This window comes from Brassica oleracea, chromosome C6 (genome assembly GCF_000695525.1).
Source record: "Brassica oleracea var. oleracea cultivar TO1000 chromosome C6, BOL, whole genome shotgun sequence".
NCBI lineage: Eukaryota > Viridiplantae > Streptophyta > Magnoliopsida > Brassicales > Brassicaceae > Brassica > Brassica oleracea.
In genome coordinates, this window is record NC_027753.1 from 38,208,537 (window position 1) to 38,232,968 (window position 24,432).

The following is a 24,432-nucleotide window of genomic DNA, read 5'->3' on the forward strand; positions in this document are numbered from 1 at the left end:
TTTTTTATATGTTAAATTTTTCATAGAAGTTTAAAAATCATTTTATTTTCTTTAAACATGTATAACTAATTTATAATCTTTTATGCCATACTAAGTCATAATATAATATTTCTTCATATTTTACATTAATAACCATTGTTTTTATATACCGTCTACAATTCTCTAATTACGTCTATTTGTTCAATTTTTTATATGATATCGAATATTCATCGTAAATAGATGGTTTAAGATGCCAAAAATATTATTTACTTAGTAAATATAATACATCAAATATTACAAATACATTATTTAGTTAAATAAATAACTAAAAACCGAAAATTTAAATCCGCTTCGGGGTCCAGTCATATGGTAAGATCAAAGTGGCGTAGATAACTCGCAATCCACATGCCTTCCCCTTCCCATGTGATTTTCTATATTTCCATTTCTACCCCTTATTTTCCTCTCCAGTCTCCACTGCTCTTTTACCCCGATTTTCTTACACCCCCTCCACTCGCCTTTACTATTATTATTTACCCTATTTTATTATTTCTGTACATTATTTACCCAATTCACACGTTTACATATATCATGAAGTATCAATATATGGGTCAATATGGCCATCGTCAAATTTAATTTCTACTTTGCCTAGTAGCTTCATGAAGGTTGTGATTAAAAAGTTTTTTTATTTCTCCTATATATGTGCCATTGCTCGTAATTTAAAAATGGACCTACCAACTTTTATATATATACAAAAGTTAATCCCAAGATATTTACCCTTTTCAAGTTCTTAATGAATCCTATATGTGGACCTATACACTCGCATCAACCCTTTTCTCCTTTGTTGAAAACTTTAAATCTTTTAATTAATATGCAGGCAAACTCTATTTTCCTTAATTAATTGCTAGCCTTTTTTAACGCTAGATGTATTATGCTATTACAAATACTGAGAAATATTATAGACGATTCTACAGCCGACAATTCTATCTGTCTTATGAGAATTCACGACTGACTGCATCACCTGATCCGCTCTATCGGATCCATGCTTGACGGTACTCCTTGCGCCATGCTGCAGATCTCTTGTATGTCGTTTCTCCATTAATTCACATAATTCTACCTTCTCCGGAAATTGAAACTCAGATCACCTGGTGTAAAATTATTAATGAACCATTAGTCAAACCACTGGACCAAGGGGGCTTTCACATTGCTAGCCTTACACTCGTATAATTGTTAATCTTCTTAGTAGCAGAATCTATTTATTTATTTTATTCTTTAACTTATACAAATATATGTTTATTCTTTGGGATGACTTATGAATCCTTAAATATTGCTTTCATTTCTGAATTAGTTTTTTCTGCTATGTACAAATTATTATATACATTTTGCTCTATGATATATGTACGTAGATCAAATAATACTTTTTATAGAGTGATGTAGACATGTTAATCATCCCAACGAGTCATCAAACCATCCATCCACTTTCACATTGTATCTAGGTTTAGTGGTATAAGTATTCGTTAAGTAAGCCGAACCACATAAATATTCGATTCTAGTTCAACTTAGACTTTTCTATAAAATGTACATATCTGCTGGAGTATACTTTAAGTTTGTAATACTACTATAACAATATGATCGTTTTTTTTTTTGTGAACAAAACAATATGATCGTTTTTAATATGATAGTTTGCATGAAGAAAATCAAAATACCCAATATATATGTTGGGACTTGGGAGTCTATTAGTCTACCGATACATTTCACTGTTTACGACTCTTTGACGTTATTGGCTAACATTTTTTATGTGCAAATGTTGGTGCCATGTTGGAAATTCAGACAGGTGAGTAGATTATAATTAGTTCGGACCACACTGACACATAGCTTCATGTGTGTGAGTCATACTGTGTGTGATTTTCCGTGCACAGCATATTTGTATACGTGTGATTTTCCGTTCGAGTAATGATGGTAACTAAAGCTGAACATAATTGTCATCTAAGTTAATGCTCCCTCCTTGGATATCGTTGTAGAAAAAAATTTCAGTTACAAAATAAGTGTTATTAATTTTATTCAGCAATTTTTTTTATTGGTTAAAATATAGTTAGGTGTATATGTAATTGCGTTTTTATGAAGAAAATATACAAAATCAATTATTTTCTTAATTTATGTGCACAAATCCAAAACAACACTTAAAATAAAACAGAGGGAGTAGTTTCTAATTAATACTACTAGACTAGTTTTCTTTTCTTTCTCAGACCTTACAGGGGGTAAAAAGTTGATGGGAATTGGATATAATTACAAACATTTTTCACTTTGTATTGGGTGTAATTACTGCAGTAAATTCTTCTTGTGTAGTTACTGTTAATTTTATTTATTAATTGAGTTTGCTACCGAGTTTTTAAACTGTCATTTGGAAATTTAGATTCCCAACAGTGTTTTAAACTCGCCATTTTGAAAATTACTAGTCATATATACGGATATAATGGTACGCAATCCAATACTATTTCTGAGACTATTATAATGGTTCAACTCCGAAGTGCACTAACGAGAAAGACCCACGACAGATAAACATACTTTTTATTATTAAGTAGAATAAGATAAAAAATTGTAACGTTAGAGTCGAGAGCCATGCGAGAATCGAGTGGCTATTATATCATTTCGTAGAAAATCATATTCAATGCTTTTAGGAGTTACCAAAAGAATGGTCCCTGGTTTAACATTTCAATACATATTCATGTAATCCATTAAATATCCAAATCGTTTACCATGTACGCTGTGCTAGATAGGCTGACGACCATAATTAGTTTGGATACAATTCTTGCTCTCTTTGATGATTTACATTTTAGTATTAACTTCAAAACTACAATTGTGTTAGTAAATTAATATTATGGAAAATTTAAAAAAAAAATAAAGTGTCTGGAGAAAAAGTATTTGATCCATTCGAAGAATAATAAAAAGATCGAACAACTTATTATTAAAAATCAGTTGTTGCAAACCAACAATAATAATGTTTTAAAAAACAATAATAATGTTTTCTGTAAACAACAAAAAATGGTATACTACGATTATAATGACTACGTAATTTGTAAGCTATAAAGGAGATAAAGAGTCTGATCCTCGCTAATCTAAAAATTATGTTCGAGAGTTTTGTTTTAATTGATGCTTTATTCGTGTGATTTGTTCGTTTTCACCCCTTACATGTTAGTAAAGGGTCACGATTGTTAACCCTAATTGCACCTCCTATCAAAATCAATCAGTATACATATTTTATCCTTGTAAATATCTGCAATGCATGTCCTTTTGCTATATATGTTGTCACACTCTAATATGTTGGGTCATTAAACATAGACCCCTTAAATATACTAGACTTGACCTAAAGCAATTTGTTTTCAGTAATAAAATAGAAAAAATGTAAATATAATTTGTTATAAACAAAAAGATAGAAAACATACTAAAATGTTTCACATGGTATGTATTTTTTTCTGAAAAGACATGCATGGTATGTATTTGTTCCACAAGGTTGTATATTCATGGTATTAATTACTTAGCTATTGAAATTGATTGTGTTCGTCGTCATGTTTTAAGTGATCAAATTATTGATTTAGTTAATTAGTTAAATGACGGCCGTCAAATCGGTTCAATATGATACAAAAATCAATAAAAATATTTCAAAATAATAATATAACGCCATAACGGAAGCTATGTATGGCCTCAACGGGAAATGGTGACCATTTACTTCAATCCCGAAAGCGACTTGCATCTAACCACTTCCCTTCTAACATCGCCTCGTCATTTATATATTTTTTTATTGCTTTCATTTGGGTTATTATTATGATTTTATCAAAAAAACATCATATCTCCGGATTGATTTGAAATCAAGCCCGTGTTTATAGACTGTAGGCGATCAAATCAATACTTGTGGCGATTAGAATAATCTTTGTATGTGAATGTGAGGGGGACAAATCCAGATCAGTAATCAGGATGGATTAGTTTATTAATGAATCATTTTAATGTTTGAACTAAGAAAACAATAAGTAAATAACACTCAATGATTAAAGGTCAATGGGATCCACTCAATAATGTAAATTTAACCTTCCGAAAAGCAAAGTTGATCCCCATCTCCACCTATCTTTTTTACGGTTTACCTCTCTATTATTAATAAGATGTATAAAAATATCGTAAACTAAATATAAGTTGTGATGATGTTTAAAACATGCATGTAGGTTTGTTTAGACACACTGTATATTTTTCTTTCAAATATTTTGTTTTATTGTTCGAGTTGAATTTCAAATCTTGTATGCATATGGCTTTAATATGATTATATGGTGAAACAACGAATGAATGTACGTTAAGAGTAATGTTAAAATGAAACAACTTCGAAACTAAAACAAAATACGTTTTTGCTGGACGGACAAAAACTAATAATCACCACCGTCTTTATCCGCAGCTGTCAATAGATATCTGTATTTTTATTATAGATATCTGTAATAAATAACTTTCTTCAAAAAAAGAAGAATATAATTGGTGTAAGAACTAGTCCCCCAGTTTCCTTCGTATATACTCGTCATGTTTCACAATACATGATATTTTAGTTTAATGTACAAATATTAAAAAATTTAGTTTCCTCTAAAAAGCAATTTAAAAAAAATATTTTAAAAATTATTTAACCAATTATAGAAATGACTGTGAAATCTGATTGATTACACAATTTTCAGTAAAATTAAAGATAATATCAAAATATCAAAATATCAACTATTTTGAAATAAAAAATATTTTCTAAAACATTATTATCTATTATGAAAGGGAGAAAGTACCTTTTTGTGCTCACTTTTCGTCATTACACATATCATCCATGATGATACACTGATACTCTTGATTTTTACTTCACATCCCCCATCTGCTCTCTTTCTTTTCCTTATTTACTCATTTTAAAATCCAAAATTTAATCTAAAATTAGTTTTTATAATGCTATATTTATTACACTCAAATTTAGTATATGACACGATAACAATAATACAAATCGCTATATTACAAATTATAACCATACTATTTATTAGTTTTAACGTAACGCTTTTCCAGGCTATATTTATTAAATATAATATAATATTTTTTAAAAGTATGGAAGTACTTTATTATAACTAACTATATTAAATATAAATTCTTCTGTAAAATAAAAAGATGATTTTTTGGTCAACTAAAAAAGATTGGCAATATATTTTTCTATATTTCAGCTAATTTACCTCTGTATATATATATATTATTACATGATCTCGAAAGAAGCTACTAAATCTCATTTATTATATATTTTCACATTGATACGGTTCAACTTAATACTAACCATTAATGTATTAGTTTGTACACAGACTTGTAGAAATACCAAAGGATCATATGATATGATATTTGCTTATTGGTGAGTATAAGTTTAAAACTGCCCAAATATCAATCTTAATCACACATTTCAGTATAATATTTTTATTAGGGTAGTAAGTAAATACCAATTTAACCAAAACTGGGAATATAAGGGAAAGAGAAATTTTGAAGATTCCATTTTGGCTCAAATAAAGAAAAAGAATCAATAAAAGGTGATAAAAATAAAATAAAATAGGTAAAAGAGAAAGAAATATATAAAAATATTTATAGAATGGCTCCTTGAGATTTACAAGCAGATCCCATCACCAGAAAAATTAAAATAAATAAAAATATACTAAAAATTAACTTTAGGTATTTACAAAACTCTTAAACTCCATAAAACCCTGCGCCTAGAGATTACACTACTCTTCTTCCTCATGTAAACTCTCTCTCTCTCTCTCTCTCTATACCATTCTTTTCCCTTTCTTCTATGAATTTTGATTTTTCCCCTTTTTAATTTTAATTTTTTCATTTCTGTAACTTCTCGTCAAAGACAGAGAGGGGGAAAATACAAAAGAAGTGAATAAATATAAAAAAAAAAACTAAAACGATGGAGTTTGGTGGTGGTACTACTACAACCGCATCCACAACATCAGAGGCGCCGCGACCGCCACAATCCAACGATGCGGCCGCCACCACAGAAGCTGCGGCAGCGGCAGCAACGGTTGGAGCGTTCGAGGTGTCGGAGGAGATGAACGACCGTGGTGGATTCGGAGGAAACCGGTGGCCGCGGCAGGAAACGGTTGCGCTGCTGAAAATACGATCTGACATGGGAATAGCGTTTCGAGACGCTAGCGCTAAAGGTCCCTTGTGGGAAGAGGTTTCCAGGTGCGTTTCCAAGTCGCGATTTTGTCTCTTTTATTACACAAAGCTTGTGTCTTTTTTAAGAGTTTAAAGATCTGGTTTTCTATAGAGTTTAATTGTCCCCCAGATTCGGTTTTGGTTCAGCGAAAAATTTCGTAAAAGATGTCTTTTCTTCTTCTTCTTCTTCGTCAATAGTCCAATTAGATTTCTGAGATTCAGATTCGGACACGACAGTTCTTTGAAGTGTGTCTAATCAAAATTTCAAAACTTTAATTTTAATTAATTAAGTGTTAATTTAGATAAAATAAGTTGGGTCATGTTTTATTCATGAGTCTATCACAAATTCAAACTCATTGCTGATATGATTGATCCACTCTCTCAACTATATATATATCCTCATTTTACTGAATTTATTATTATTTAGACAAGCAAAATTCGTGTCTTTTTCATGAACAATTCAAATTGTTAATTGTGATTTTATTTTATTTTTCAGGAAAATGGGGGAACTTGGTTACATAAGAAACGCAAAGAAATGCAAAGAGAAATTCGAAAATGTTTACAAATACCACAAACGAACCAAAGAAGGTCGTACCGGTAAACCCGAAGGCAAAACTTATCGCTTCTTTGATCAGTTAGAAGCTCTCGAGACTCATCATCATCAACAACACCAACCACCTCAACCGCAAACGCAACCGCCTCTACGACCTCACAACAACAACAGCTCCATGTTCTCCACTCCTCCTCCGGTAACAACAACTATTATCCCCCCGACAACTACACCTTCGTTTCCAAACATCTCCGGAGACTTCCCCTCGGATAATTCGACATCTTCTTCCTCTTCTTACTCCACTTCCTCCGACGTGGACATTGGCGGCGGAGGAAGGAAGAAGAAGAGGAAGAGGAAGTGGAAGGAGTTTTTCGAGAGGCTTATGAAACAGGTCGTTGATAAGCAAGAGGAGCTTCAGCGTCAGTTCTTGGAAGCTGTTGACAAGCGCGAGCGCGAGAGATTGGTTAGAGAAGAGTCTTGGAGAGCTCAAGAGATCGCGAGGATCAACCGCGAACGCGAGATCTTGGCTCAAGAACGCTCCATGTCCGCGGCGAAAGACTCCGCGGTCATGGCATTTCTCCACAAGTTTTCGGAGAAACCTACCGTGCCACCGCAACCGCAACCGCAGGTTAATAACAACAACAATCAGCAGCAAACGTCCCAAACGCCTCAAACGCCCCAACCGCCGCCTCCTCCACTTCCGCAGCCGGCCTTAGACACTGCGAAAACGGACAATGGCGATCAGATCATGACAACTCCGGCGTCTGCTTCCTCGTCTCGGTGGCCGAAAGTGGAGATAGAGGCGTTGATAAAGCTGAGGACGAATCTCGATTCAAAGTATCTAGAGAACGGACCAAAAGGACCGTTGTGGGAAGAGATATCAGCGGGGATGAGGAGGCTAGGATTCAACAGGAACTCAAAGAGATGCAAAGAGAAGTGGGAAAACATAAACAAATACTTCAAGAAAGTGAAGGAGAGCAACAAGAAACGCCCTCAAGACTCCAAGACTTGTCCTTACTTCCACCAGCTTGATGCTTTATATAGAGAGAGGAACAAGTTCCAAACCACCACCAACATCAATGTAGCTTCGTCTTCCTCAACTAAACCGGATAATTCGGTTCCTTTGATGGTCCAACCGGAACAGCAATGGCCTCCTGCAACTGATCATCCTCCTCCTGGTGCTCCTGCTCAGCCGTTGGATCAGAGCTTTGATGATGAAGAAGGCACAGATGAAGAAGACTATGATGATGAGGAAGAGGACGAAGAGAATGAAGAAGAAGAAGGTGAGTTTGAGCTAGTGCCGAGCAATGATAACAAGACGACGAATAATGTGTGACGAGGATAATGGTTCAGGGTTCGAACAGGATTGGTGGTGAAAGATTTAGTAATCTTAATTTTAAGTTTTGATACAGAAGATGAGAATTTAAATATTGGATGGGGGTGCCTTTTTTATTATCTTTGATTTTTAAGTTATACTGAGAAAAAGAAATTGAGTGAGTTTAAAAATAAATAAATGTGATTATTATTTTTTCATGGTGAGATTTTGATGAGCAAATAATAAATAACTGTAACTTTTGTAATATTTTTTCAAAACCTTTAAATGAATGGTTCTTGTTGTAGATGATGATGATGTGTAGTATTTGTCTTTTTACACGTTATTGTTATTGTTATTGTTTTGTTCTATAAGTAAGAAAAAGAGTAATTATAAGGTGGGATTTAGAGACGAGAATTACTAATCCTTTTTCAGTGACAGTTTCCTTGGTGAAATAAATACAAAATACTTTATATTATAATTTAAAAGAAACAACTATATATAAAAAAGAAGATGCCAAGTTCACATGCACATAATGAGGGAGAGCGTGGGGTTTGGGGTCCACGTGGAAAAAGGAATCTTATTAATCTTTCATCTCCTTCTCTTGTCTTCTTCTCTTCGTTGCCCTAAAACGCAAGACTCTCTTTCCGTAAGGGTAACTTCGTAAATTCTAGTTTCGAACACATGTGATAGATCCAACGATGTCGATACGACACACTTATTTGAGACGATGATTAATTTCTAGTCCTATCGACATATGTTTGGTCGCATTTTCAGATCTGTATTAACCAAAACTTGATATATCTACACAAATGATCATGACTCGTGATGTTAAGTGTATACTGTACTAAAGTACACAAACACTCTCTCCTGGAGTCTTAAGGGATTAACACTTGTGGTTTTGATTGAGTTAAATAGATGTTTAAAACTTTTTTGAGTCATCATCTGACCAATTACTCATAACATGATGAGCTGAATTCGGTTAATTAACGAACATTCAACATGTTATAAAGTACTTCTTTGCACATGTTAACAATGAGATCCTTACTTAGGTTGTACGTTTAAGTAATATATATGTATATTTACTTGTAGATTACAGAACTAAGATGCTGCTAACTAATCATGATGGATTAGTCCAGTTCATATCAGATATTTAGCTGTAAATGAATGGATTTTTTTTTCTATTATACTACCTTTTCATCACTAGTTCAGAATAATCACTGAATCCAATAAGTAAAATGTTTTTTTTGATTAAAAATTAACTAGTAAGTAAAATGTTCGTTACTGCCAAAAGCTATGTTTACGATAGCAAATCATGATTGAAATTGCACTGAGAGATATCAAACGATAACTACTTAACTAAATATAAACTTCCCAATCTTTGGATTAACAAGTTAAACAAAATCTGTAAAGAAGTTCGTAACATAGCTAGCCCTTACCTTAACTTCCATTGTAGGAGTTCGAACCCAGGCAACCTGCAACCTGCAAATGACATGAAGAAATCTGTCAACAAGTTGGTTAGTTTCATATAAATTAAAAATATATCAAATTATCTTACGACCATATAAATACTCTCTCTATTACATTATACATATAGTTTAAATAAATTCACATACATTAAAAATTGTATTATATCTTTAAGAAACAATTTGACAATTTGTATTTAAATCAACTTTAAAATTTAAATTATAGTTTTAATATGGGCACCTAAACCCTAAACTCTAAACCCTAAACCCTAAACCCTAAACCCTAAAATCTAAACCCTAAACTCTAAACTCTAAATCCTAAACCCTAAATCCTAAACCCCACCATTTAACTCTAAACCCTAAGTTTGTGACTTTTGATAAAACATTAAGTGCTATTTTTGTGACTTTTGACCTTGAGTGCTAGTTTGGGAACATAAACTTGATTTAGTGCTATTTTTGTCTTTTTCTCTTTTAATATTGAACTGAATATTAAAACTGTAAGACAATCTATCTATCTATCTATAATAATAAAGTAGACTTACCTCTCTTTTTCTGTGTCCACGTTATCAGGAAAAGGTGGGCAAATTGTGCCACGTGTCGTCATATCCTTAACTTTGAAGTTGTTTCTCGTGGAGTCCACGGGTGTTCCAAATTTATGTTTTGGGCTTCTTATCTTATGGTCCAACAAAAAATGCTCTTTTTGGATTGGTTGGTTATGCTCCATCATCGCATGGTCCTTCTATTTGCTACTTCAACCGTCGATGCAGAAAAATAAAACCAAACGATCCCGATTCAATTTCCACGGTCAAGTAACGCGCAAGAGTTATGTCATATATTGATGAAAACCCAGAAACCCCATGATCCCCTCTTCATTACAGATTTATCTCGGTGGTCTTTACCTATTTATTCATATTGATATTGTCGTCTCCAGCTCCCAAACAAATGAAAGTTTGTAACTTTGTATTATATGTCAGACTTATTGTCATGTATTTTATATATCCGATACTGATGTTTGGGGTATCCATATTTTGGTTCTCTTTATGGCTTCTCTAAACTTGGTGTTGTTTGTTGCATAATCACATGTTGTGCTGTTGTTTTACTTTAGCTGCTTTGGTACTTGGTAGTAAGGGACAATATGGTTGCACATGTGAGAAAATTAACTTTATAAGATGTTGCTCCGTGTTTGAGTAAAACATTGTCTTGTTACTGGTTAAACTATTAGAAATTTTTATTGGAGTCTGATTCAATTCTGAAACTTTTCAAGAAGCTTAGTATAGCGTCTTGCCAACATATTTTACTGTACTTTTTTTTATTGTTCACTGTTTTGAATTCTCAGAGGATTTCGACGAAGCGATGTTATACCAAAGAACAAACCTGAGCAGGTGAAGCCGTATCTGATACATATTTGTTTACAACTTACAGTTTTATATGTTGCTTATTTTTGAGAAATGACAACTCTTTTCTTTTGTATTCCAGTGCGAATCAAGGTCGTCGGTGCCCAAAACTCACAGGAGTGGGAGCTTCCACAGTGTTTACAAGATATTGTTGGGAGCACTTTAACCTTCCCATTGAACTTATCCCACTTCAACTTGACTGCAAAGCATCAGAGCTTCACTGTTTCCCGCATTTAGGAACCAATCAACGTCCACCGCAGTCTAATCTTGAGGTTCTGGTAAAGTTATGTACAAAATTTAGTCCAGTGCAACTTTACTCTGTTGGTAATTACAGATTATGATGCACTTTGACAGGGTGGGAATAACAATCCGGAGATGATATGTAAGGTGCTGGAGCAGTCAAAAAGAGCCACATTCCTGGAGTTAAGATAACCTCTGTGGATCATGGTAGTTGTGTTGGCGATGAAGCGGTTGAAGGTGGACTAGCTGATGCAACTGCTCCAGGTCACAGCTCTGTTAATTGAAGGGAGAGGAGAGGAGTCACCAGTTAAGTGCATCGAAAGAGCAAGGGGAACCAAAGTTACAAGACATGATGACGTTTACGTTGCATTTCTAGACATTATCAAGTCCGACCACTTCAAAACTTTTATGTCATTGGTTTCCTTGGGTTTTTAAACTCTACCATATCAGACTTTTTCAGTTATAAAATAAGTCGTCCTCTGTTTGCCAAAAAGACCTTTTCCCTAACAAATCATAATCAAATATTAACAATTAGTGGAGAGGATGGACTGATGCGAAATGCATATTTAGGGAACCCAAACATTGTTCTTAGATTTTTCATTAAAAAGTCTCACTACTTTGAAAGTTTTATGTCATAAGACGTCCATAGTAAGCAATTAGTGTAGGATGGATAGATGCCAAATGCATATTCACAAAAAAGCAAAACATTGTTTTTTTTTTTTGAAACACACAAAACATTGTTCTTACGTATTAGTAATACATTACGAGAACAAAACAAACACATAACACACTCCTATACAAACTTTCAATTACTTAGTAGCTATGCAATTAAATTTTATTTTTTGTTCGGTTGATGCATAGGTTCTTAAAATCTTCTGTTATGTTATTGCGGCCACTCTAATATATTGTTTCATAATTACAAAACAAGTTCATAGTTTTTTTTCCAGTCAAGTAAACAAAACTAAATTTTACCAGTTCGAAATGCGAAGCAAATATTCCTTATATCTAAATATTACAATCATAATAGTTGTATAAATTAAAATAAAATATTATTATTAACTATACAAGTATATCATTTCTAACAAAAAAACAAATAGAAACGGTAAATATTAATTTAAGCTGAGTAAAATATATATAAAAATTTAAATTATTTTTTTATTATTTTTTTCATTTGCTCACCCGCCCGCAGGGCGGACTTAGCCGTAGTACTTACTTTAAAACAAACAATTTTTAAACGATACATAGAGTGTGATTGGTAGACATTTAGCGTAACTAAGTGGAAATAAAAGGAAAAATGAAAAATGAAAAATTGAGAAAATGTGCAGATCTTAGATCTAGATTCAAATTTTGAATTTTTTCTCCTTGTTTTTTCATCTGAGCTATGTATGGAGCAGAAGAAGATCTCCTATCTTGAAGCCACCGTCTGGGCTCGTCCGTCTTGTTGCTCCATTCTAAGTCTCGTATGAAGTAGCTCAACCTTCTCATGGCTCCTTTGGTGATTTCGTCTTTTCAGTCGCAACTCCGTCCTCCGTCTCGACTCCGCACTCCGTCTCCTCCGTCCGTCTCGACTCCGCCCTCCGTGTCCTTTTTTTCCACTCCGCCCTCCGACTCGGAGTCGCGACTCCACCCTCCGACTCCTCTGTTTCGACTCCGCAATCCGTCTCCTCCGTCTCGACTCCGCCCTGCGTCTCATCTGTCTCGACTCCGCCTTGCGCCTCCTCCGTCGCAACTCCAAGTCCGTCCTCCTCCTGATCCGCCACTGTGTACGTATCTCCCTGTGCTACCTGAAGCTTGCTCTCCGCCAAAACCACTGGATCCTCCTGACGTACCGTTCAATCTTGTGCTTCTTCTTCTGATGTTCGACACAGCCTCTTCTCAACTGGTTTCAAAAACTCCTGATTTGAAATCCCTTTTGCTGAATCTGGTGCTTGTGTTCAGTCTGTTTCGACTCCGCAATCCGTCTCCTCCGTCTCGACTCCGCCCTGCGTCTCATCTGTCTCGACTCCGCCTTGCGCCTCCTCCGTCGCAACTCCAAGTCCGTCCTCCTCCTGATCCGCCACTGTGTACGTATCTCCCTGTGCTACCTGAAGCTTGCTCTCCGCCAAAACCACTGGATCCTCCTGACGTACCGTTCAATCTTGTGCTTCTTCTTCTGATGTTCGACACAGCCTTTTCTCAACTGGTTTCAAAAACTCCTGATTTGAAATCCCTTTTGCTGAATCTGGTGCTTGTGTTCAGTGATGGTGTTATTTCTCTGGTGTATGTTGATGACACATGTTTTGTCTCAAAGTGCTTGTCTCCTGCAGTATGCAGTGTGTTCCTTTACTGGTGCGTTGATTGGAGTCTTCACCGTTTTTCTCCCAGAGATTTCATATATCCTCCTCTCCGGTTCATTATGCTTGTCATAGTGTTTGTTGATTCAACAATGGGTTGCCCCATCCCCATCCCCATCCCCAACTCCATCTCCGTCTCTCTTCCTCTTCCATTAATCCAGGTGTTATCTCAGAGATTTTTTAACTTAATATTAGGTGATGAGTTGATATCATTGGTTTGGTATCTTGAACTCTCCTTTGATCTATCTTTGTTTCTCGCCTTGGTGCGGCCCTTTACTGCAGTATGCAGTTCTATCTTTGTGGTATTTAAATCCTTATGTGCTCAGTTTCAGCTTAATGGATTGATGCCTCACATATCCACTCATCATGTGAATCGGATCGTTTACTGTCCGGTTTCCGCTTTTATGGAATTTGTTCTTCTCCCAATTTCATCATCTACTTTATGTGGTTTTGGTGTAGGGAATGTATTGTTGAAGATTAGAGATACTTCTAACACTGAAGCTCTAATCAACGGCTTTGTAGCCATGTTGAAGATTGTTGATTGTGCACTTGTTGCTGCTTCAATTTTGGGATTTATATCACTGATCGTGGTCACTAATTTCCAAGGCCTCATCTTACTTTACAGCTCGATAGTCGCTGAGATTAGAGGACTTCTCGACATCATTAGTTGTTTAAGTGTTTTGTATGCCCATATCTTTCTATGTTGCATTTGCTTCCTTGTAATAGCTGTTTGTTGTTTGCCATGGATGGCTTCGTCTTCGTGTACACACACTTTCTCCATTTATGGAGAGTAAGACTTTTATAAAAGTAAGGTTTGATCAAAAAAAAAAAAAAAATTGAGAAAATGTGTTACTCTAGTTTCCACCTCTTTTTAGTAGAGAGATGATTCACCAAAACCAATACACTTTTTTTTTTCTTTTGTATTTCACTTGACTGGTAAAAAAAAGTTAGAATTGGAGTAAACATCAAATCCAGAGTAAAGTTTTACTCTATTAAGTATATACAGTCACACCCATAGTTTGATCTTTACACTGAAACACTGCAATTTTTTTTTTTTACATTTGTCTATGACACTTTACAACCTTGACACGAATCTACGGTCTCTTGCAACCTTAGAAGAAAGGAACACTCCCATTTCACTGTAGTTTTAATTTATTGTTCATCTCTAACATTACATTATATGACTAATGTGAGCCCCCTTTCATTTGTTTGGTATGTGATATTGTTTATTTGGATTGGATAACAAACGTAGATTATTCTGCCTACGTTTTCTTTTTCTGTGAAAGTATCTTCTCATTCTCTCAGCGCATAAGCATGTCTCAGTTTGTACCGTTGAAATAAAAATATCTCATTAAATTACTTCGAAATTCAGAGTCCAGAAATGATTAAACAAGGCAGTAAGTAGATTTTAAAGTACACGAAAATGATATTTTGAAATATATGTCTTTAATTACTAATTAATACTCCCTCCATTCTGATATACATGATATTTTAGTAAAGTTTCGTTGTTTCACAATATATAATATTTGCATAAATATATAACTTAAAGTTTATCTTTTTTTTTGTTTTGTCAGCATATAACTTAAAGTTTATCAAAAAATTGTAACCAATTGTATTTTTATTATTTTGTTTATAATTAAATAATTAATTTTAAATTGCATTTTACTGATACTTTTGATAAAATGTAGCTTTCTTAATATTTATGTATTGAGGTAAAAAAATTATATAATATGAAACATATGAAGTAGTAATGAAAACTAATATTGAAAGTTGATGTATGAAATATTTTCACGTCCAGAAATTTCTATATGTTTATTAGATGTTACTCCATCTATTTCTAAAAGATCCATATTCTAAAGAAAAATTTTGTTTCAAAAAGATACATATTTCATATTTCCAATGTAATTTTTGTCAACTAATAATGAGAAATTGTGAAGTTTAAGAACATTAATTGCATTTCTTAAAATCATATTGGTTTAAAAATATAGGAAATATAAAATTAAAAAAAAAACTATACATTTTTTTACAGCAAAAAAAATTTACAGATTCATATTGACTCTGTAAACCAATTCGGTAGCTCCGCATCTATATGAACGACGAAAGACAGTTGTTTCCTAGCACTACGTGCTAAGCTATCCGCCCGTAGGTTCTCCGTCCGGGGTACATGAACGATGTCTGAGTTGAGGAAACTTCTTTTTAAAAGTTTAATGTCTTCCAGATAACTTTCAAATGCTGGTCATTCTTCTGGTTCTGAAACCATCTTCACCAATTGAGAATAATATGTGGCAAACGTCACCTGAAACTGTCTTAAATTCTTCATACATTCAATTGCCCAAATTAAAGCCTCCACCTCCGAATGAAAGGGTGAGAGACATGCCCTTACATTCCTTGTCCCTAATAAACCATCGAAACCCGGTAAAGTGCTATATCAGTCTTGTCCTGAAAATAAATTCTTATCTTTCCATGATCCATCTATAGGTAAGTTTTAATATGTTTTATTAAAAAGTGTAAAAATTCTAAAACATAGATCTTTTAGGAACGGAAAAAATATTTCGAAAGTAATGAGATATTTTTGATTGGTTTTCAATTTTGTGAGGGTAGTAATTTCTCACCTATCGACCTTATTACTCAATACTCACTATCAACGTCTACAAAGCGTTGCAATGATATTTGATGTAATTTTGACTTACTCCGGCTCGGTTTAAAAAATTTGTCCGGCTTCATTTACATATTAGTTACAGATTTACAAATCGTGATAAGAAAAAGAAAAAAGTAAGTGGAATTTGTTTTTCAATATTAATTTATTTTGGCTACTCAAAATATCCATTTAGAAGTTTTAATATTTTGGTTGCATTTTGACAACTGGAGTTTAAATGTTTTTTTTTAATTGGAATGTTTAGTCAAAAAAAAATTGGAATGTAGCTATTAACGCATTTAGTAATATTTATTATCCTTATTGAGTTTTTTTGAACTGAAACAAAAAAACTCAATATGGATAATTAATATTATCCTTATTGAGTTTTTCTGTTTCAGTTCAAAAAAACTCAATAAGGATAATTTTTTTTGAGTTACACATTTAACTACAACTTTTTACCAAGAAGTTTTTTTTGACCAAGAAGTTTTGAGTCTTGATCATATATTTCTTTGGATAAAGATCCACCAAATTATGTAAACTAGTTTAGACCCATTTTCTTTGGAAGCTCCTTCAGCACACTGATAGAGCCACATACATTGCGTGAAACTAAATTTATACTTTCTCAAAAAAAAAAAAAAAAATTTGTAGCATACTTTGTTTTGTAAAGTACCATAATATAATGACTCTATAATTAATTATACAAATATATAAGATTATTCGTTCTGATGAGTCATTATTATTGCAAGAATATACCAGGAAATTTGTGTAAATTTGTAATGCGTATTAAGATGATTTTAGACCATAGATATGTAATGAATTCGAACAATTTGTGGCACCGAGTAAGTACCTCCATGAAAAGCAATCAACAAGTGGACAGCATTTGATCGATGTATCTCAAAATAATGTTCTCCAATCATTTTTTCCACCCTATTTTCTGTTTCATGTCACCGTTACTTTCCAGTTCCACAAATGTTATTTAGTCATTATATTAAATCAGTAATGATTTGCACTAGAAAATAAAAATAATATATATGTTCATACATTAGAAAAAGATAAAATAAAGAATCTAGTTATATAGTTTGATGCAGCAGTCATTTTAGGATCTAACCCCAAAATTTTAATCTTACAGTAGATACAATATATTGTTGCTTTTTGGCTATGAATTTAAGGTCTAATTGTAAACCATTTTATATTAATTTTCAAGATTTTATTCTAGCTATCAGCTCAGGTTTTTGTCAAAAAAATGAAGTTTTTGCTGATATTATTCACGTATTCCATTTATTTATAGTTATCTTTTCTCTTTTATTTCATGTATGTTAAGTTTATATTTATCTTTTCGCTAAGTGAGCTGAGTTTGAATCCGACTACACTCAGATATTTCTAACACTTGGTCACCGGTGATTTAACATTTCCTCGTCGGAGAACGGTTTACCATTTTTTTTTAATAGTAGCTGTTTTGACAAAACCTATTTTTGATGGAATCGCATCTAACGGTGGTTGAAACAACTCGCAAAAAGGTTTGCAAAAATATAAGTTGTCAAAAAACTATATAACAAGAAATAATACGAAAAAATGAATTTTTAATAATTCAAAGTAGACATGTAAAAGAGATAATGATATGTGAAAAAGAATGGTGGCTACTTATTTGGAACGGAATCTTCTTCTTTTTCTTTTCCCTAAATGTTTATAGTTTCCATTTGTATCTCTTTTCTTGAGGAGCTAATACACTGATGGTATGTATATTTATACATAAAAGGGCAGTTAAAAATGTTATATAAAATATATACATTTTAACGAAGAAAAGATATAGAATAGACATGTTATAAGCATATTTTCCAAACCCTTTCAAATGGATGAGTTCTTGAGTAGTGAACACCACGGAGAATATAATTATCTTATAATCCAATTTCAATTCAAGACATTATTAAAAAGATTTCTGTAATCAACCTAAAAGAAGTGACATCTAAAAAGGAAAATGAATATTTTTGCTATAAATGGTTTTTTGAGAAAATGAGTGTGTGCAAAGCATAATATCAAAGTTAGCTTTTACTTTTGTTTTGACATAACAAACGTCAATATCTGGTGGGAGGACATCAAGAAGTTTTTCACTTTTTGGGCAGATGATTTCTCATGGCGTTGAGGAGCCAAAGTCTATCGTCTAAGACTTTGAATTATGCCACGGAACATACTAAACCTAAGATTTTCGCAGCTGCAGAATTTACATTTATTGCTTTTTTCCAGTTAAATGTTTTTAAATATCGAAATTAATCAAATAATATATAAATCTCATAAAACAATATTTTTTTTTATTTATCATCAATTTTGACACACAAAAATAAGATCTAAGAGGAAGGAACAATATTATGTCATAATTATCAACTTATAAAAATATGCATCTGATATACTCTAAAAATTTTCATTAATGTAATTATACTATATTTCAAATTTTCTAAGATATAAATATATATATACCATTCAGATCACTTCATTTACCTTCATGTATTTTAATTACCTTTTTATGTAATTTTCCTTTTAACTTATCATTTTGATTGGACAATCTTATTAACTCTACTTGAAATATTACAAATATAATGTAGTCTTTTCTTAGAAAAAATCACTGTACTAATTCGAATATAATGTGTAGTTGTTGGGTCCACCTCGTGGTATGTAGGCACATATTACAGAAAGAAACGCACCAACGCCATCTAGCACACGGAATATACGTTTGCTCAGATGATTTAGGGTAAATTTACATACTCGAAAATTATAATGGGGAAAAAATACGAAGTAAAATTCGAGATAATATTCCAAAGATGGTAGAATGATGAAAACGACGACTCAATTTTAATTCGTAGGTCCAAAATTTTATTAGCTTTGTAGGGTAGCCATGGATATAGATGTATGATTACCCTTGGCTTCTCCCTACCAATTGAGCCAATAAGTATTCAAAATTCATCAGTTGATATCATTGAATCTTGTGGCTCTATATAATAAGATACACATGGTAATCTATATATATCTACATTTAGTGAAATATATATATAAGTTTATTATATGAAATACCACGAAAAGGAACAATATAACTAAAAATCAAGCCATTTACTTACATTTGTTGTATATGTTTTATTTTCTTCAACCCATTGTGCAGTTTAACAGAAAAGTATATATAAAGGTAAAGATTATAAAAGCCACTTAGGTGAAAAGATTATTGTTTGGTGAAGATGTTTTGTTCAACACAATCTCGAACTCACTTGTCTCATTGTCTCCTTCTACTTCTTCATCTTCATAATCATCTTCTTCTTCACTCTCTCCTTCCTCTTCACCTTCTTTATTACCAACTTTGTCCCTCCCATCAGTCTCAAACTCAGTTTGCGTTTCTTGTGGAAGAAGCAACTGTCTCTGTGGGGTCACCATTACAGGCAACATTGGCAATGCTCCACTCTTGTTCCTCTCATTGTACAAAGCTTCAAGCTGGTGGAAATAAGGGCAAGTCTTGGAATCAAGGGGTCGTTTCTTGTTGCTCTCTTTGACTTTCTTGAAGTACTTGTTAATGTTTTCCCACTTCTCTTTGCATCGTTTTGCGCTTCTATTGTATCCCAATCTCCTCATCCCTGCTGATATCTCCTCCCATAATGGCCCCTTTGTACCGTTTTCTTGATAGTTAGCTTCAAGATTCTTCCTTATCCTTATTAGGGCTTCGACCTCGGTCTTAGGCCATCTTGAAGAGCTAGGAGATAGCGAATGGTTCCCCATCTTCATTGTTGCATCTAATGGAACCGGCATTGGCTCTTTACTCTCAAATGTTATTGAATGTTGTTCACTTTGGTATTGTTTCCTTTGAGGTACTTTTTGATTCTGCTGCGGTTGCGGTTGTGGTTTCTGTTGTGGTTGTTGTTGTTGTCCTCCAGAGATTTTGTGTAAGAAGGATATGATCGCAGCGTCTTTAGCCGCGGCATTAGACCTCTCATGGACTAGTGTTTCGTGTTCTTTATTGATCCTCGCTACCTCTTGGACCTTCCAAGCTTCTTCTCTTGAGATTCTCTCTCTCTCTCGATTCTCCAAAGTTTCCAAAAACTTTTTTTGCATCTTCTCTTGTTTCTCCATCAACTCTTTTGTCAACTTGGTGAACAATCCTTTCCAGTATTTCCTCTTCTTTGTCGATCTCTTTTCTTGATCTTCTTCCTCGTCAGATGCAGTAGATGAAGAAGTTGAGCTCGAGAAAAGATTCAGCGACGAAACATTGTTTAGCAAGTCATTCGAAGTTGGTTTAAAACCAGTATGATCAGGTGTAGTTGCATGGTTGTTGCTATAAAAGGGGAAAGGTGTTGTTGGAGGCGGTTGCTTGGCAAGGAAGGTAGGGTTTGTAGCGATGGGTTTCACACTAACCTGATGTTGTTGATGTTTCAACGGTGAAGGAGTCTTTTCGGTTGATGGATTGTTAGAGCTTATCCACGGTATCACAGAAGTGGTCGCGGTCGTGGTCGTGGTCGCTGCAGGAGATTTTGCGGGTTGCGACTCGAAAGCTGCTAACTCTTCGAAGAACCGGTAAGTTTTGCCTTCAGATTTACCCGCACGACCTTCTTTGGTACGTTTGTGGTACTTGTACACGTTCTCGAACTTCTCCTTGCACTTCTTTGCACTTCTCTTGTAACCAAGCTCCATCATTTTCCTATTTATTTATCAAACAATAAAACACGTAAGAAACAAACAAAAAATATCTAATTTATTCTAAGATATTTACATGTAAATTTGTAATTAGTATATAAATATAATTAGCTAGGCATATATGAAATTAAAATTAAATTACCGAAAATATGATAACATAGACATATATATATATATATAAATATGTAAAACGTATATACAAGATCATAAAATTTTATTTTGTTTTTCAGTAGTAAATATGCATGTAACATAAATATAACAAAACCTGGAGATTTCTTCCCATAAAAGAGCTTTAAGAGTAGAGTCACGAAAGGATTTATCCATCTCCGAACGTATTCTCAAGAGAGCCAAAGTCTCCGGTCTTGGCCACCGGCTTCCTCCTCCTCCTCCACCGCCTACTTCGTTGGTTTCCTCCATCTTCATATCTTTCTCCTCCTCACCCAAACCGCCTACACCGCCACCGGAGCTATCTAACAGTCCTGAAGAGTTTCCAGACATACTTAAAACTTTAGTTTGGATCTCGTCAAGGAAATTTTAGGAGAGTTTGAAGAGAAAGACGAAGGTTGTGGTTGAATTTTCTGTTTTTTTTTCCTTCTTTTCTATTGTGGTTTTATTATAGGGGTATTTAATTGGGTGGGATGGACCATTTATCTAATCTTATAAATATAATACATCATTGGTACGTGATATTTATTTTGTATATATATTTTTCTTCTATTTCACACAAAGAGGAGTGGGACTTAAAAAGAGAACTTGTTTCGCTTTCCTTCTGTCTTTTTAAATTTGGGAATCTTCTCATTGCTTATTAGAAAATTTTGGTACCAAAAAATAATTTTCGTATAAAATGAAATTTTTTTACTGTTTGAAAATACTTGATGTTTTGGATGTATGCACAAGAATTAAGATATACACTCTTTCCTAAAAATTAACATTAAAAATATAAACCAAAGTTAATTCAGCCAATCCTTAAAGATAAATATAAAACATCATTGGTCACACACTTTTCAATAAAACTAAGATTAATATAAAAATTCAAAACATCATCTATTTTAAAACATCAAAAACTTTCCAAAACATCATCTATTTTGAAACGGAGGAAATATATTTTATCTCTTAAAAGTGTATGGGTTCATTGTAACATTTGATTAATGATTGCTTGGTCAGACTTTTAGACGATAATTTTTTCAGAAACTCTCGTCATGGATTTTAGAGCATCATTATTGGTATTGGTGGAATGAAGAGACAGAGAAACAGAGTCTCCTGTTTTGTTTTGTATTTTTTTTTCTGATCGTTAGAGAGTAAGGGACAACCCTTAATTAGAGATTTTTCCCTTTCTCTTTCTTCCTCGGTTTTCACCCATCTCTTCTAAAGGATGCCTTAAGGAACTTCCAATAATGATGCTCTAACCATTAGTTAATTTTTTTTTTTAAAGTTTGAAGTGAATTATATGAACTGCTAAACTGAATTTTGCAAACATCAAAATTATGACCCAATACTACTAGGAACAATTCTTCTCACTATCGATTCATATATTTTTATTAAAATTATATAAAACGTATTTTAACGTGGATGGATAATTGGACGGCATTAAATTACTGTCCCACTTAGCCACTAGTGACCTGTGAATTATTTAGTTTTTTTCTTTGTTTACACATATTTTAGAGAGGTTTTTATATTTGGTTACAACTTACAACGCAAGTAGAGTATATTCATGGTAAATAGCTAAATCAATCAAAATGATGATTCGCATTGAAATAATATTATAAGATTGTGAGCTGTGGAGAAGCCTAAGAATATTATTACATTAGTGTTTTAAATGATTGATATCATAATGGATGCTTTTCGTTTAAATTATTATATATATAAGTGGAAAAAATAATCAAAGATAATCAGCAAGAACAGCTGCAGATAGAGACGATAGGGATAATATTCGTGTAGCGTGGGCCCGCGTGGACCCAGATAAGCTTCTCACCGCCGCTGGATCAAACCGCAAATTATTCACGTCACCAACGGTAATTTACATCTTTACCCCGAAATGTTGACCTCTCTAATCTAATCATGCAACTAGTTTATGTAACCAATAAACCCCACGTCATTGTGCACCGTCTATATTTATTATGATATTTTTTCTTAAATAGAAATGGTGAAACTAGGGTTGGGCAAATAAATCAAATCCGAAAATCTGAACCGAATCCGATCTGATAAAAAGGAATCTGAAACGATCCGAACCCGACATAAATACCGAATAGATCTTGTTTTATGGTATTTCGGGTTATGGATATTATCCGAACCGAACCCGAACTTAAATGGATATCCGATAAAACCCGAAACATTCAAAATAATGTGTACCAAACATGATCTCAATTTCTAATATGTATCCAAAATACACTAAGATATCATTAAACATCTAAATAATTATCTATTACACGAAGGTTGATGGTTGAAAGTGGCGGTTGAGATTTGAAATTTTTAAATTTTGATTTGTTTTCATTGAATAATTTTTTTAATTTCATGAGAACTTGGTTTTTCATTTTATGCTTTCATTTATTTAGTTTTTTTCTATTAATAAATATGTTTACCTTTCATTTGATTTTGAATGATCACGTTTGATGTTTTTTTCTTATTTTTGAGTCGATTTTACTTAGGTTTTGGTTACGAAATAGGTACCAATCAATTATTTTAAAACCGAAGAACCGATTTTACTTATGTTTTGGTTACGAAATAGGTATAAGTCAACTATTTTAAAACTGAAGAACCGATTGAGACCTGAACCTGAAAGTACACTGGATTGTACCGGTTCTTTGAAGATTTACTAATCCTGATCCGAATTCGATAGAATCCGAACCGGTCCTGAACCGAAACATTTGAGGTTGCATTTTTATGATTTTTATTGACGATTTGAGGTTGAAAAGCGGTGTGGGTGTAATTAATAAATGTGGAAGCTTTAATGTAACATCAAATCTATATTATTAAAAGAGAAGCACCTATTAAAAAATACCCCTAAGCTTTTAAACTTATTTACACTTCATTGCCACTGAGAATTAAATTAAACTACATATTTTAATGTTTGTCTTTTCCAGTTAAATTAATGAGTTTTCCTTAATCAAATTTAAATTTAATCTATATTATTAAAAGAGAAGTACTGATTAAAAAATACCTCTAAGTTTTTTAACTTATTTACACTTCCATGCCACTGAGAATTAAATTAAACTACATATTTTAATGTTTGTCTTTTCCAGTTAAATTAATGAGTTTTCTTTAATCAAATTTAAATTTAATGTCATTAAATGAACCTACCTATTTAATTTTTGTCTTTTCCAGTTAAATTAATGAGTTTTCTTTAATGAAATTTAAATTTAATGTCATTAAATGAACCTAAAAATACATCATATTTAACGTAGCTTATTACGGACGAGCACGGCCAATAATAAACTTGAATTTTATTTTTACGAAAACGTGAATCACTTGACTTATGTAATATTTAAAATGTAATAACTACAATATAACAAATGCATATAACCTACCTATACTTTAGTTTGAAATGACCATGCTCAAGTTTTATATAGTCAACTTACATCATGCATCGATCGATGTACAATATTCAAACCACCAATAGTTTTCGTTTTCTTTATAGGATGTATCAACCAACCAATCATCCCA

The 24,432-nt window shown here is 33.1% G+C and overlaps 3 protein-coding genes across 4 annotated transcripts; 2 read left to right on the top strand and 1 right to left on the bottom strand.

Moving 5' to 3' along the window:
- The first annotated feature begins 5,728 nt into the window (after nucleotides 1-5,728).
- Nucleotides 5,729-8,258, top strand: LOC106300650 (trihelix transcription factor GT-2-like). Its single transcript, XM_013736846.1, has 2 exons — nucleotides 5,729-6,204; nucleotides 6,674-8,258. The coding sequence occupies exons 1-2, from the start codon at nucleotides 5,927-5,929 to the stop codon at nucleotides 8,061-8,063; spliced, it is 1,668 nt and encodes a 555-aa protein (XP_013592300.1). The 5' UTR covers nucleotides 5,729-5,926; the 3' UTR covers nucleotides 8,064-8,258.
- Nucleotides 8,259-10,261: 2,003 nt separating this feature from the next.
- Nucleotides 10,262-11,737, top strand: LOC106299274. 2 transcript variants are annotated; one of them, XM_013735388.1, is made up of 4 exons: nucleotides 10,262-10,453; nucleotides 10,842-10,887; nucleotides 10,982-11,177; nucleotides 11,254-11,737. In XM_013735388.1, exons 1-4 carry the CDS (start codon nucleotides 10,363-10,365, stop codon nucleotides 11,329-11,331), a joined length of 411 nt encoding a protein of 136 aa, XP_013590842.1. In that variant the 5' UTR covers nucleotides 10,262-10,362; the 3' UTR covers nucleotides 11,332-11,737. The 2 variants fall into 2 exon arrangements, with proteins under 2 accessions (XP_013590842.1, XP_013590844.1); XM_013735390.1 differs by having other exon boundaries at nucleotides 10,263-10,453; nucleotides 10,982-11,171.
- Nucleotides 11,738-19,182: 7,445 nt separating this feature from the next.
- On the bottom strand, nucleotides 19,183-21,456 carry LOC106300679 (trihelix transcription factor GT-2). The gene is made up of 2 exons (XM_013736880.1): nucleotides 21,038-21,456; nucleotides 19,183-20,776 (listed from the first exon to the last, which is right to left on the bottom strand). The coding sequence occupies exons 1-2, from the start codon at nucleotides 21,268-21,270 to the stop codon at nucleotides 19,300-19,302; spliced, it is 1,710 nt and encodes a 569-aa protein (XP_013592334.1). The 5' UTR covers nucleotides 21,271-21,456; the 3' UTR covers nucleotides 19,183-19,299.
- Nucleotides 21,457-24,432: the final 2,976 nt, after the last annotated feature.

Excerpts from the sequence above, each read along its gene's own strand:
- LOC106299274 (XM_013735388.1), top strand. The coding sequence starts at position 10,363 with ATGATCCCCTCTTCATTACAGATTTATCTCGGTGGTCTTTACCTATTT. Across the intron at positions 10,454-10,841 it reads CAGCTCCCAAACAAATGAAA|AGGATTTCGACGAAGCGATG; the intron begins GTTTGTAACTTT and ends TTGAATTCTCAG. Across the intron at positions 11,178-11,253 it reads AGTCTAATCTTGAGGTTCTG|GGTGGGAATAACAATCCGGA; the intron begins GTAAAGTTATGT and ends GCACTTTGACAG.
- LOC106300679 (XM_013736880.1), bottom strand. The coding sequence starts at position 21,270 with ATGTCTGGAAACTCTTCAGGACTGTTAGATAGCTCCGGTGGCGGTGTA. Across the intron at positions 20,777-21,037 it reads TTATGGGAAGAAATCTCCAG|GAAAATGATGGAGCTTGGTT; the intron begins GTTTTGTTATAT and ends ATAAATAAATAG.
- LOC106300650 (XM_013736846.1), top strand. The coding sequence starts at position 5,927 with ATGGAGTTTGGTGGTGGTACTACTACAACCGCATCCACAACATCAGAG. Across the intron at positions 6,205-6,673 it reads TTGTGGGAAGAGGTTTCCAG|GAAAATGGGGGAACTTGGTT; the intron begins GTGCGTTTCCAA and ends TTTATTTTTCAG.